General features: G+C 43.3%; 1 protein-coding gene across 1 annotated transcript in view; it reads right to left on the minus strand.

Moving 5' to 3' along the window:
• Positions 1-14,126, minus strand: part of pitpnm3 (PITPNM family member 3) — an 82,502-nt gene that overhangs the window by 20,670 nt on the left and 47,706 nt on the right. Inside the window, exons 6-9 of the mRNA XM_070970037.1 lie at positions 6,366-6,555; positions 4,628-4,750; positions 3,721-3,908; positions 147-304 (exon numbers count right to left, since the gene is read on the minus strand). Of these exons, the coding sequence (XP_070826138.1) occupies positions 147-304; positions 3,721-3,908; positions 4,628-4,750; positions 6,366-6,555 (659 nt within the window). The remainder of the gene's footprint in view (positions 1-146; positions 305-3,720; positions 3,909-4,627; positions 4,751-6,365; positions 6,556-14,126) is intronic.

Consider the following 14,126-nt stretch of genomic DNA (forward strand, 5'->3'; position numbering starts at 1 on the left):
TCCAGCAACGTCGTATTGCAATCACATTTCACTCAAACTGATTCTTTTAACACCTCTCACACAAGTCAGTGCGTTCAAAGTGCAAGCGCATGTGCACATACAAGAATTTCATTCTCTGATATATTTTGCTTGCGTCTGATTCTTACCCTGGACGGCAGGCAGCACAGTGCGTCTCATGGCCAGCACGAGGCCCAGCGGACAGCCCAGCAGGAAGCAGTCTGACACCTCGAAGTCGAATCGGCCGGGATTCAACACCAGACTGGTGCTACTGCCGCCACGCACCTCCACACTCTCCTTCATCAAACTGGGGAAGAGACATGGACACAATATATAGAGTGGTCTTGCCAGTCCAAATTTGCGGTCCTTTGCTCTCTGTCTAATCTAAACTAATTCACTGGCTATTCTTTGGTTACATATAAATAAATGCGCTGGAGGCAGGCAAATGTGCGGATCTTGTGAAAGTGGTTTACTCTGTTGTGATGTGGGTTGTACAAGCTTTTACATGCATGATTGAGACTCCAGTTATGCTGCAGGCATCACTTTTAAAAGCTGTATTTAGCACAAACAGTGAAAACAAGTAAAACCCAGGAAAAGTGGATTCAAGAAGGTAGTTAATACATAAACTTTGGGTGTAACACTTCTTTTCAACTGATAACGGGTCAGCGTTGGCAACACAGGATATTTCCCTTGATGACAAAGACTGGCTTTAACTACAGGATGGATGGACAATCTTACTGCAACGGTTTTGTTTACATTTTCAGAGAAAAGCAGGGGTAATCTGAGACCTTAAATGCCAATAATGCTCATGCTGAATTCAGGAAGGCAAATGTCCCGGTCTTGGCACAGATGAGTCAGCGATGCTTTTGCTTTGCCCTGATTCAATAGCTGGCTTGTTTAAAGATTCTGGGGCCGTTGTCGGCACCAGGCCTTTATGACTCAGCCTGAGCAGCTCTTCACTCAGCCTTCACGGGCTGAATCATGCTCACAGCTGTTTGAACAGCAGAGCTGGTCTCCGGCACAACCTTCTGCTGACGGACGAGATCTCTCCGCTGCCGAGTGAGACAACATTTCCCCATTAAGTCCTGCTAGGGGAGGAAGGATTAGCCAACAGCCATCTTTAAAAGCCAAATCAATAGTGCTTTGATTGCTTTCTGCTTCCATTTTGGTTTTTGTCTTCTCTTTCGTGATGTGTCCACTCATTCACTGCTTCCAACCACGTTTGTCTGCCTGCAAAATATCCTCATAGTGAGCCACTTCCTCCAAACTGTAACTGCTACTTGTCGTAGTATCTGTGTAGCTGAAGAGATCAGAGATTACTTATTGCATGGACAGCACATGAGCGTGGTTAAAAGACTGGACTGCTCTCTATTTCTGTAAATGGACTCATGTGCCATGCTGACATGTTACATTTAATTCAACAAAGTCCAAGCTCTCAGCAAGTGCACTTTACATTCACCGGCACATAAAACAGAACATCAAGTATTGCCATTGCTGCCTGCATGGGGTAAATTTCCCTTTTTGCAGCTATCACACTTGTCATTCAACTGCAGATTGCTATCAATACATTCAATAAATTTGGCAAATATTACACCGGCTAAGTGTTACCGAGTGAATGGTTGACATGTTTTTATGAGGGATAATAAGCAACAAGCATATGACACGCCTCAAACTGCTCAGCTTTTCACCGCAGCAGCAAACAGATCTGACAATGAAGCCTACCTATTAAAGTAAAGCATTGCAAACAGACTTCCTTATGTGCACTATGCAAGCATCAAGTCTTTCTGCAGCTCTAACTGCACATATTTTTTTACATCTGAGCACTTAAGACTAAATAGACTAATAGACTGTCTAAAGGTGTCAACTATGTCCATTTTGGTTACAGTATTGCAATCTGATTAAACAGTGAAATTAACCAAAACACACGTCCCTAACAAGGACAGACTGGTGGAAACATAGACAAAATAAAGTATAAGAAATGGTTAACATAAAAAACAGCTCCACTGTGTGCTGCAGAGTGCATCCTCCTGGGTTTTCAATAGAAACGACCATTTGCGGTTCCCAGTCAGAGCCGAAGCAGAGCAAAGAACACACTGAACCATCTGAAATGGAGTAAAACCACAGGTAGACAGTCATCCGACAGCCCTTTCTGATAGGAGTGATAAAGTCTGGGAAAAGGAGCTTTAATAAGCTCTCCTGATGGCTGAGAATATGCAGTGGATGTGCGGGGGAAAAGAGCACTTCCAGGAACAGAGGTTACCCTCCCCATGGCGAGGCCTGGACTTAACCAGGAGTGTAACAGCAAGTGAAAGGTGAGATGTGCACCGCCATGAACACAATGTGGCATAACTGTGAACTGATGGGACTCTCTCTTCAGCCACTGTGTTACTGTGATGTTGTAAGCCTAGTGGAGCATATGATTTGGAATGGGAACACTGGTCGCCTGAAGTGAGCGGACATGGCAGGCGTACCCCCCTCCAGCCACCCTGACCCAGCTAAATTCAGCCACTCAGTCTCCCACACAAACTGGCTGGCACAGGCTCAAACAGGCTATTTATAGTCCAGCAGAGGCAGGTAAGCAGGCTGGGCAGTCAAGCTGCAAATATTGATAAAGAGCAAGGGCGAGACAGGATGACACATTCCAGGAAAACCTGGATGAGGGCCAGCATGCAACATCTGGGTCATCATATCACACTCATGACAAATGCTGTTTGGCAGAAGTGGATGACAGAAATTCTAATAAGACTGTATGTCTGATGTGTTTTTTGGCAAGTTGTGGGTGGTTGTGTGAACTAGATTTTGTTATGTATGAAAAGCAACAAATTATTAAATGATCCAGATGTTGTTTTTCTCTCTCTCTCTCTCTCTCTCTCTCTCTCTAGCACACAGACACACACACACACACACACACACACACACACACACACACACACACACACACACACACACACACACACACTTGGTGGACTACACATTTGTGTGATTGTACACGTGCACCGTTCCTTTATAACTTCTCTTTCTGCACCAGCCATTTTTGTGAGGAGGAAGCAGTCTGATTAAGATTTTTGCAGCTTTTTTCTGTCTTTCATGAATGTGTGTGTCAATGCATGCATGGGTAAGTGCATGAAATAATGAAAAATAAAACTGTTGGTTTTGCTCTGAAATCATGCAAGGTCGCTTTGTTCTTTGAGGAGGATAAAAAAAACTGCATTGACGGAGATCTGAGCTGAGGTTACTGAAGCTTTTACTAAGAGTATAGTGTGCGCGCATGACTGCACACTGTGTGTGTTTTTGGTCTTCTATTTCTAGCATATAACCACGAGGATAGAAACATTTCCAGGTTATTCCAGGTTCAGGACCTGCTTGTTTGGGGATCAAGGTCGGGATCTGGATCAGATTTAGGCTGTGAGTCAGTATGAAGTGGACAGGAGCAGGGTTCATGTTAGAGATTAGAAAATTCATGCACACATTAAAGGGCCTCCCTGTGTGTGTGTGATGATGATGATGATGTATGTGCTGATATGTTTTTGAGAAAATCAATTGAGAAACTGCTAATTGATTAAAAAGAACAGAGGGGAAATTTGGCTAACAGCAATTAACCTGAAAAGCACCATCAGCCCCTCTAATTGATACCTAAAGATATTAAATAGATAGATTCCAACACTTACAGTCTATATCGTCATATTGCTCTTTCTGTGGGCATGTTCATGTACCCTGTCCCACCTGGAGAAAAAGCTGCGCTGGCCCGTGGACGAGGTGTCTCCATCGTACGAGTCGCTCTGCTTGCGGCTGAGAGGCGGCTCCCCCTGGCCGTCCCCTCCGTTGGGGGCGGAGATATCGATGTTGCTCTTACTCAGCCTCTTGCTAGAACTCAGACCCAGGCTCGACTCCCCGAGCAAGCCCGAGTTATCCTGAGAGGAAAGAGGAGAACGTGCAACGTTCGGTTCAGCCTCATACACTCACAGCAGTGGGTACACCAGGAAATTACACATAATCAGATGGGAGCTGCTGCGTATTCCCAGGTGAACCGTTAAAAATTGTGCTTGTGTAAGTGCGAGTCTATTAGATGTGAGTGGATTTGAAGAGCAAATGGGAGGAGGAGAGGATGAGGGAGCAACAGACGGAAAGAGGGGAACATGTACCGAAAAAAGACCCCCATTCAAATCACTGAAAACAGCTTCTCATGCACACATACATGCAATGTTCACCTCAACTGTGACTTCTATTTGCGATATTTACATGAGACTTTGAGAGAAACATAGTGCCAAAGACATTGCCTCTGGCGCGCGGTGACATTTCTAAAAGCTGTGTCTTGATAGACGTGCTGTGCTGAAAAGCTGATGGAAAAAAGACCTATTAAAGATGAATGTTGTGTATGAGAGTCTGTGTTTACTAGAGAGGACGGGGAGTTGTGCCAAGGACATTGCCCCTGATGTTCATGTAATAATTAACTCCACTGATTAGAGCAAGGTACAAAACAGGCATGTAATCTTGATCATTTGCAGTCATCTCTTAATCATTCATGACCAGTAAAATATCTTCACTTTCACCAGCTGTTCAAAGTGTCCAAACCCCGCATACAGATCCGTGTAGCATCATTATCACCTTCACCATAAGCGTGAGCTCCTACCTTCAGGCTCTCGGTGCTGTTGTTCCTGCTGCTGTTGTCGGGGCTGCCAGGCCTCTGGTGGTTGCTGAAGCACAAAGCGTCGAAGCACAGCACACCTCCCACACAGTCGCCCATCAGGCATACCTGCTCAGAAGATAAGTAATTTAAACGCCCTGCACATATGGTGCACTCAGTCAGTGGAAGCCTTAACAGGAGCACAATTCAAGAGGGAATAAACAACGATAAAACACTCCGTGTCCCAATTCCATCATATATAACTATATGACTATAACTGCCAATGGATACTGTTTTAGAAAGATAGCAAGCTACACAAGAAATCAATGCATTTTCTCACTTTGCACAGGTAAGGATGCAATATGTCTTAAACCTTAGACCAAAACTGCTGATAAAGCTTCACAAAGAGAAAGCAAAATCTGCTGTTTATTACTTAAATACTTTGCTTTTTTCTGTATCTTCCTGGAGCTCTGAATTTGTTTTAATGTTTTGCAGCTGCGAGCAGCTCATCCTTTTCCTGCGTGCACTGCATTCACAAACCAAGCACCTTTTTAATGCTGCGTTCACAACTTATCATTCAGTCTGTAATTACGAGCAGAAGAGTGGGAAACCCAATTACCTCTGGGCGGGCCTCTGGGTTGTAATTCTGAGTCAAACGTATCGGAAATTTCTGATAGCCACTGTATGATATCTCCCGCTTGGTGAAAAGAACTACAGCGGGGTCAACAGCCCGCTGATAAAATGGCTGCAAAGACACCATGGACACTTCAGCTAACTGAAATAAGTATATAATATTTTCCCGTTCTTCCCATTCTGCCAATATTAGGTAAATTCATCATCGGTATACATGCTTTCTGGATCCTAATTTTGTCACTTTTGCAGCAAGAACATGCTCAAACCACTGCAGTTACGTGACACTACTGCATCACCAGGCAATGAGTAATATACTGAAGCGCGATGACAGGACACGAACTGAATTCAATCATCTGAAGGAGCAAACCTTGAAGTAAAAATAGACTGGAGTGGAACTCCACACGAAGCAAGGATGTGAATTTGCTTTGCCACCGGAAGCAAATTTTTGCACATGTGCCCGTTAACAGTAAATAATTCGACCACAAAGTCCAGAAAGTATCAACCTATTACCTCCAATCTATCCACAACAGCAACAGCCAATCAAGAAGAACACATACTGGTGTAATCTCTTTTACTCTAATCACCTGTGGGGTTGTTACCTGGCTAATCAGGATTGCATTGACCTGCGGGTCTCAATCACAAAGATCCGAGAATCTGAGGCTTTCCATTTCAAACAGCAGCTGACAGACAAACGAAACGAACTTAATGAGGAAAACAATCGTTATTTGCTGGACTCTGCTGTGACATTTGTTGATCTGACTAAGCAAAGCAAAGTTTTGTATCAGAGCCTTGAACTAATGCTGTTAAATCAGCTCAGGTGTGAATAATCAGATCACTACCTCAGCAGAAAGTACAGCTTGCTACAGAGAGGCCAATGGTTGTTATGTACGAGAGAGTAAAATGTGGTTCGCTTAAAAAATAGAGATCTAGAGCCCTCTGAGGGCCTGGACTCCCACAGATTACACAGCCCACTCAAAAGCAATCTCCACTTCCTTGGACAATCATTGACTTCTATTAAAGTGCCTGCAGCTCATTATTCAATGATGAGAGACTAGAGTGAAGGAGTTCTCCTTTCTGCTCTCCTCTCCAACCAGAAGAAGGTGAGACAGACCTGACCCGTGAATCCCTGCCCGTCCTCTGACTGCAGGAAGCTGTGGTACACCTGGTTGGCTCGGGCGATCACGGTCGCGACGGCATCCTGGTAGCGAGGCGAGACAATGGCGAGGAGGGGGAGAGCAGCCAGGGGCAGGTGGTCCACGCTGCTGGACACGCAGCTCTCGTCGTAGCTGTATGGGTTCAGGCTGGAAAGAGCAAGAAAAGAGGGACGGAGGGGATGAAGCAAGGTGCAGTGCCAAGAAACACAACAAATCACAGAACGATTTTATGTCTTAGCAGAGCTCTTTGGGAGTGTTTCTTAACAACTCTGCAAGACGGCAGTCATCAGTTTCTAATGCACAGAAACGTCAAAAGAAATGAAGGTCAGGTTCATTAGATGAAGGTCATGATGTCGAAAATCAAAGATCCATCTGTTTTGATTTGCTTGACTTTCCTCCATTTATTCATGTCTCGTCCAATCTGTTCATGACACACGCCATCTGATTTCAATCAATGCTACTTGTGTGTGAATGCATGTGTAGGTGTGTGTGTACAAAAGGAACATAAGGGAAGGATCTTATCTGAAGGAATATAACACAAGCAAACCTGCACAGGGTGTGTGTGTGTGTGTGTGTGTGTGTGTGTGTGTGTGTGTCAAAATGACAGTGCAGGTGCGGATCAAGCGAGACACTTCATGTGACAGCGTGCAGAAACAGTAAGAGATGGTGTTGCCCTGTACTCTTTCCTTGAGCAGCGCTGTCACCATCCATCAGATTACAGGAAGAAGCAGCAATGCTCCACCAAGGCTGAAATATGTCAGCGACCACGCACACCTCGCCACACGGAAGGGCACAACCTAACCACAAGTACGAAGGGTGGTGGTTTCATGGAGCACTGACTTACACATTTTGGGAAGTACACAATTGCTCTCCCAGTTACTGCTTAGATTACCAGATCAATAATAATTTCATCCCTGTCCAGTCTATTCAATACAAGAATATATTTGTGATCTGGCTTAACACCAAAACTGAACGCAAGGCGAGGAAAGGGCTGACCTGGCTCTGCCTCCCACCAACTTCAAAACTGTTTGATATTTTTCTTGTAGTCAACAAGCCCCACGAAAAGACCAAAACCAGCCATTTGAAATCTGTCTCTTAGTGCTTTCACACTCTCTGTGCCCGTTCGCTCCAACTGACAAATCAGTTTTATCTCCACTCTGAAATCACAAAACATGCAACACCTTCTGTGGCTTTACCCTCAAGTGTGCAGAAGGAAAAAGGACACAAACTGGAGATGTGACTCTTAAAAAAGCAAGTCACAAATTTACATTTAGTTTCATGTTTTTTAAGTTAAAACATTTCCTGTCGCTGGGCACTGTTGTTTTTAGCAAACGTTACTCAAACAGGAGTACAGAGCACATTTGTTAGGGACTATTTTCAGTTGCGGATCAGAGCCCAGGATATAGATCCCATGTTAATGTAAAGAAGCAGTCAGCTTGAGCACTGAAGCTAATTATTAAGATCAATACACCAGGGCTCAGTGGCTGCACCCAGCCCTCGTTAACTGACTGGCTCTGCACTGGAAGCATGTTAGCCGACAAGACACAGCATGGAAAGAAAAGAGCTTCGGAGTTGTTTGAAGGTGTATGTTTTGTGTTTTGATAGAGGGAAACTTTCTTCTCTTGCTGTTAGCCTTTGTCCTCCTGTAAGCTCATGCGCTGCACTACTGTCTGCACAATATCTTTAAAGTGTACACTACATTGCCTCTTAGATGATATTGTATATATTTCTTACTGTGTTTGTCTACTTTGTATTGTTTTCAGCATTGTGGAGTCGCTGTATGCAAGTATGATGACAATGAAGTTGAACTGGAGCGCTGTCTCTCCTGAACACACACACACACACACACACACACACACACACACACACACACATTGAATTAACATCCAGCTTCTGATCTGATCTAACTAAAGAAGTGCGTTTTTGAAAATGTGGGAATTGTTCATGTTGTTCTGCTAATTGGACTGGTTAGATTTACTGGTAGGTCCAGCAATACCAAGCCGCCCTCTTGCGCCCTGGGGGGATTTTTGGACTTTATTTAATTAGAGTCAAACAGTGTGTTGCCATGGTTACTAATAATAATAATACACCAGTAAAGGAAAATATTCTGCGACCAGCTATGCAAGAAAATGTTTCTCCTGCACTGATAACAACTGGGATCAGAGCAACTGTAAGTCAATAAAAACATAAACTTATGAAAAAAAGAAGCATCCAGCTCCGTTCTCATCACTTTTTTTTCCTAATTACAACCCTGATTCTGTACCACCACACGTTTAAAGCAGCAACTGCCAACTTCTGTTGTGATTACAAAAGTACCACGCTGCAGGCTTCAGGAAACCTGTTGGGAAGAAAAGAGGCACTAGATGGGATTTCTGTTTTGCTCCCAGCAACACAGTGTTCACCAGTCAGTCTGTGACATCCACAGCGGATAAAGCCACCTCCACAATCCCCACTGCCAACATCGTAGCAAACAGTGACAAATCTGTGTCGGAGGGCAATTATTTACATCTGCCACCAGAGTAAATAGATTGACAAATGTTTAACTCATCCTGATCTGCTTGACAGAAATGCATGCAAACTGGCAAACGTATGCACAAAACAGTTGGTAATCCTTTGAACAAGGTCTGTATATGTAATATGCGTTTTACTTGGAAAAGACACATTAAAAAAATAAAATAAAATCATAGAACACAAGTAGGAATAAGAAGTAAGAATATCTTCCTAGTCATGTCCATATGCTCTTTTGAGGAATGGTGAATAGTGAGGTTAGCTGAGCTCAGTGACTGGTCTGACTTATTTAAAGCACATACTTTTAAGGCTAGTTTTAATATCAACATTATGATAAGAAACTTCCAATCACCTCTTCTTTAGATACACACAGCCACTTCAAATGAATATGTATGTCTCTCAGTAAAAGAGATTGCTACTTTGCATATTTATTTGAAAACATTTAGCATGAAAAAATGGCTAAATGAGCACAAATTGAAACTCTTGACAGTGCATTTATCCTGCCTGTCAGCGGCTCTGTGGCATGCAGCAGAGAGACATCGCTCTTCAAATGTGAAAGTAAAAGCGAACGCTCACAAGTTTGTCTGAGAGCGCCGACCAAAAATAGCTCACACGACAGTTTACTTGAATGCAAATGTAAGATGAGATGGTGAAAATCAACGTGCAACTTGAGCACAGATTTAAAAAACATGCATGTAATCATAATGTAATCAAACATCAGCTATTATTACGTTACATGTAGGCACAGCGATTACACCTACTTCAATTACAAAAATAATTATATGCATGTGATAAGGTAACATTGTTTATATGAGCTCTGCCTTCGTTTTATTGTGTTAATTACGTTAGAACTGTTGCAGTTCAATTAACATGTAAATGTGGGAGAGGACACAACATGCAGAAAAGCTGTAAATGTGATTTTTGGGACGGTCAAGTAGACTGAATGACAGCCATGTTGCTGCTCATACTGTACTGGGTTAGTTTAATGAAAGTGTGTGTGTTCTACCTGATCTGCTGCATATAAAGCATATTCTCTGTCGCTGTAGCTTCACTCATGGCACTCTCCAACTGGACTAGTTGCTATGTAGCAGCAATAAGTGGAGTCACATCCCAGGATGTGGCTCTGATGTGTAGCTGTCATTAGAAAACTGCCGAGATGACGTAAAGCCTCTTAAAATGCTATTTGCCTCTGCAGTGTCAGCTCTGGTACAGTGTGAACCCTCCACTTGAGGCCAGCTTTCTCTCTGTCTTGAGCCGCTTCCATGCAGATTTGCAAAAAAACGGGGAAAAAAGGCTACCCTTTGTCATGCTTTCGCTGGAACGGTACCGCACATGGTTATTTGCATAACAACAGTGTCACTCCTTCTACAGAAGCCAGATTGAAATATTCAGTTCAGGAAAATCAAGCACAGAATTGGAAACACATTGCTCTAGGAGGAAGACTGCGCTGCATCACAATTTAAACCACCATGATTTGTTCACGAGGTGCTTGTTTATCGTGCTTTTGGAACTGAAATGTGAAATCCAAACATCCCAGCTAAGTGCCATGGAGAGTCTGGTCCAAGCTTTTAAGTCACCCGGCCTTGATCTTGGAGTCTTGTGAACAACTGCTGCTCGAGCACACTCCCCAAAACAAACACGCACACACTTCCTGACTGAGAAGTCAAAACAAAAAGCTCAGATTATTATTCCAAACACACTCTACCTGTGAGCGGGGTTCACAAATCGCAGGACAGGAACAGAGGTTTAACACCAGCTGCACTGCTCGACAAATGTCAGGTGAGACACTCATTATTTGCATTGCATAATTGCTTGATTATGCGAGCACTTGTTAGTATCATTACCATGGAGCAGCCACTGTTTTACATCCAAAAGGGTGCACATAAATTATTAGTTTGTCCTGTGTGTGTGTGAGAACGAGTCGGACTGTTTGCCAAGGCAGGCTGAAAGTATAACGTCCTCGAGGGCTGCAGGTTGTTCCCTGTTCAGAATCGATGGTCCTAATTAATTTCAGACGATCATTAACATCTCTGTCTACATAAATATGTGCTTTGGAGAACGACGCGCCGCCAAACCATCCAAATCCCATCTGCGTTTAATGGCTTTAATTGATCTTAATAATCCTCAGTAATTTCCTCTAAAATGCCAGTGATCAATATAGTAGCTGCTGTGATACCAGGCGTAGAGTTTTGATGGAGCAAACCTGGAGAGCGGTGTATTAGCTGTCAGTAGCAGACGGTGCTCTATAGAATGGATTTTATAGTATATGTGGATTTAAATCCTTAATTAAGAGGATGTGTTCAGCAAAAATATCATCTAACAGGCGGCAGGAACGATAAACTTGACATCCATCAGCACAAGCAGATAAATGAAATAAACTACTTTGGAGTTTTTCTGCTCCTCAAAAGAGGCACATCCACAAGCCCTGAAAGGCAGAAGAGCGTCGCGATGACGAGTCTGCCCCCTCAAGATGTGAGTCATTCGCTCAAAAGTGGCGGTATTTACCCCTGCTTACATCTCTCTGCTCTCATTAGTGAAATGCAAGGGATGTTTACTGCGAGGTCACATTGAGGTGTCACCAAAGTGCACGTCTTTCAAGACTTACATAACGGAAAAGGCCTCAAAAAGCCCCATTTTTTCAAAAGCCCCAACACTTCCGATGGGCTGTGAGGTTATGGTTCATCTTGGAAGTGAGAGAGCCTTTTGGTTTGTCGCTTTGCCTGCGATTACCATTACTCATTTTTCCAGAAACACCGCCAGAGACAGCTAAATGCAGAGTAATTAACTCTACCATTCTATACTGAGAGATGTACAGGAGTCTTCCTCAAGGTTTAATGGTAACGCGATGATGAGGAGATCCATTAACAACAGCAGGGAGAAGATAAGGCCGAGTGAGCCGATTAAACCTCGAATCAGCCTCATCTCGCGTAGCATAACCTTGGGATAGACTCTATTACGCTGCCCCGCCACCCTCTTGCCTTTCGCCATATAATGTCAAACTGAAAACTCTGAAGTCTGTCAGATTCCTGCTTAATTGCTCTCCCCGTTTTCTAATGGCTGGCTTAGCACCGCACAACGTTTGCACAATTAACATGAGCGGCAATGGGCCTCCGCAGAGTCTTTTTAATTAGGGAGAGGGTGCAGGAACTGTGGCGGCACGTCCACTGCCGCTGATGGCCAGAATAATGAGCCTCTATCTCCCTGAACTGAGGTCACAGCACACGGCCAAGTGGACTTCCTTCCTCCTCCTCCTCCTCCTCCTCCTCCTCCTCCTGACGCTGCTCACTGAATGCACTGAGACAAGAATCCATCTTATTTTTTCTCTTCTGCTGCTCAGATTTTAATAAAAATACTTCTTTCTTTTCAAAAGGTGATGGAGACAGCGTGTCGGCTGCGAGAGGAAATCGATTTCAGAGCATTTTGACTGTCGCTGTTAATTGGATGCACAATGACGCAATAATACACACTCAGTGCTCTTTTCCAACTGTTTTTGTGTGGGACCTTCTTGTGCGAGTGTGTTTATGGATTGCACGTGTGTTGTCTTGACACCCAGCTCCTAGCACTGCTAGGTACGTTCATTAGCAGGCAGAGCAACTAATGAGCGCAGCAGGCCTTCAACACACAAAGCAACGAGGACAACACAAGCTGAAAAACATGTTCATTCTCTACTGGGACACCCTGCAGTACATAAGGAATTATCGAGCACCGAGTTAAAAGTGGTGTGTTTATGTGAAAGTTTGTCTTTGAAAGCGCGAGGAGATTTTACCACCTCGACTCCGTGGTGCAATTTTCAGCCAAGCTGTTACCCGGAATGAGACTAAATTACCAACACAACAGCAATTCCTTCCCGCAGGGCTGCCTATTCCTCTGATGTTTATGTTGGCATGCAAATAAACGAGGCTCCGCACACCCACAAGTCCAACACTGTCATTAGAGCAAACACTGCTAACGGACAAAAGTGTAGTTGAATAAGTGTTGTGTTTTGTTGCTGTGTGGGCGTGCATGAATGCCTACTGACTGCACATATTGTGAGAGTATGTTAGGGACCTGGAGCCATCTGGGCATAAGTAAGCTTTGTCTAATTTCAGCGGGGAGCTAAAACACACTGACAAATAGATCTTTCCAACTGAAACGTCCCAGTTAGTATGTGTCTTGTTCACATTTGAACGTTGAACAAAAGAAATCGAAGGAAGCTGCATCAAGATTACTGCATGTGTTATGTGTTTATTTAAAAAATAATGACAATTAGCAGGTATATCTTTTTTTAACTCACAAATATCATTATCAGTATACTGTAAGCCTTATGGCTGTAACCTTATTTACTTCTTTTGTCATGCCAAACCTTAACTTGAAGACTGAAGGGGAAAACAAATCAAAATGCACCTCAAGGTTCATTTAAATATTAATAGATCTCCTAAATCCTACATAGTGGACCTTCAACGAAATCCTGTTAAAATAATCCTGCTGAAGAAAAAAAAAAATCTACTAATGGGCAAATAAAACCTCCTGCAGTTTTTTTTCCCTCAACAGAACAATTAAAGGTGAAAGAAATAACGTGGAATTAATTTATTACACAACACTAAACCTGTTTCTCAGTTTTTGTGTTTGTGAATTTTAATAATTCATTTCTCTTTCTATTTGACCATTGTGTTTAATCATTCATTACTTAATTTATTTCCCAATAAGACAGCTTTGGTCCTTTGTGACACAGCATTTTAGAATTAATGGGTCTCTTTTCAAGCAACATTTCATGCATGCCTGAGTGTTAATTGTGTATTTGCTCGTGTGTGTGTGTGTCTCTACATGCACGAGCAGGCAATCGAGATGCAGCAATAACTCAGTTCTGCTCAGTCTCCCAGGGGAAGATGTTGGTTTTAATATTTTATCTGTGGATGTGGTGAAAGCAAAGCGGACGTCAAGCCGCTGAGCAGCGACAGCACTCAAATCTCTTTGCACTCGTCTTGCTTCCAGTCAGTGCTTCAATCCTGCGAACGTCAATCGCAAAACCAGACAGAAGCCTTGACGTGACTGCCAAACACATCCTCTCAGTCACTGTGATTAGTGACAATTCAGACAAAAACATCCTCAGCGTATAATTGGAAAGCAGCAAAAACTAAGTGACGCTGTCAAAGACAAAACTGATGACCGCTGGGACATGTGACATTAAACATGAAATGAAATCATTAGTTACGCCTAAGCAGCTCTCTGCA

The sequence above is a fragment of the Chaetodon trifascialis genome, chromosome 9, assembly GCF_039877785.1.
Source record: "Chaetodon trifascialis isolate fChaTrf1 chromosome 9, fChaTrf1.hap1, whole genome shotgun sequence".
NCBI classification, from domain to species: domain Eukaryota; kingdom Metazoa; phylum Chordata; class Actinopteri; order Chaetodontiformes; family Chaetodontidae; genus Chaetodon; species Chaetodon trifascialis.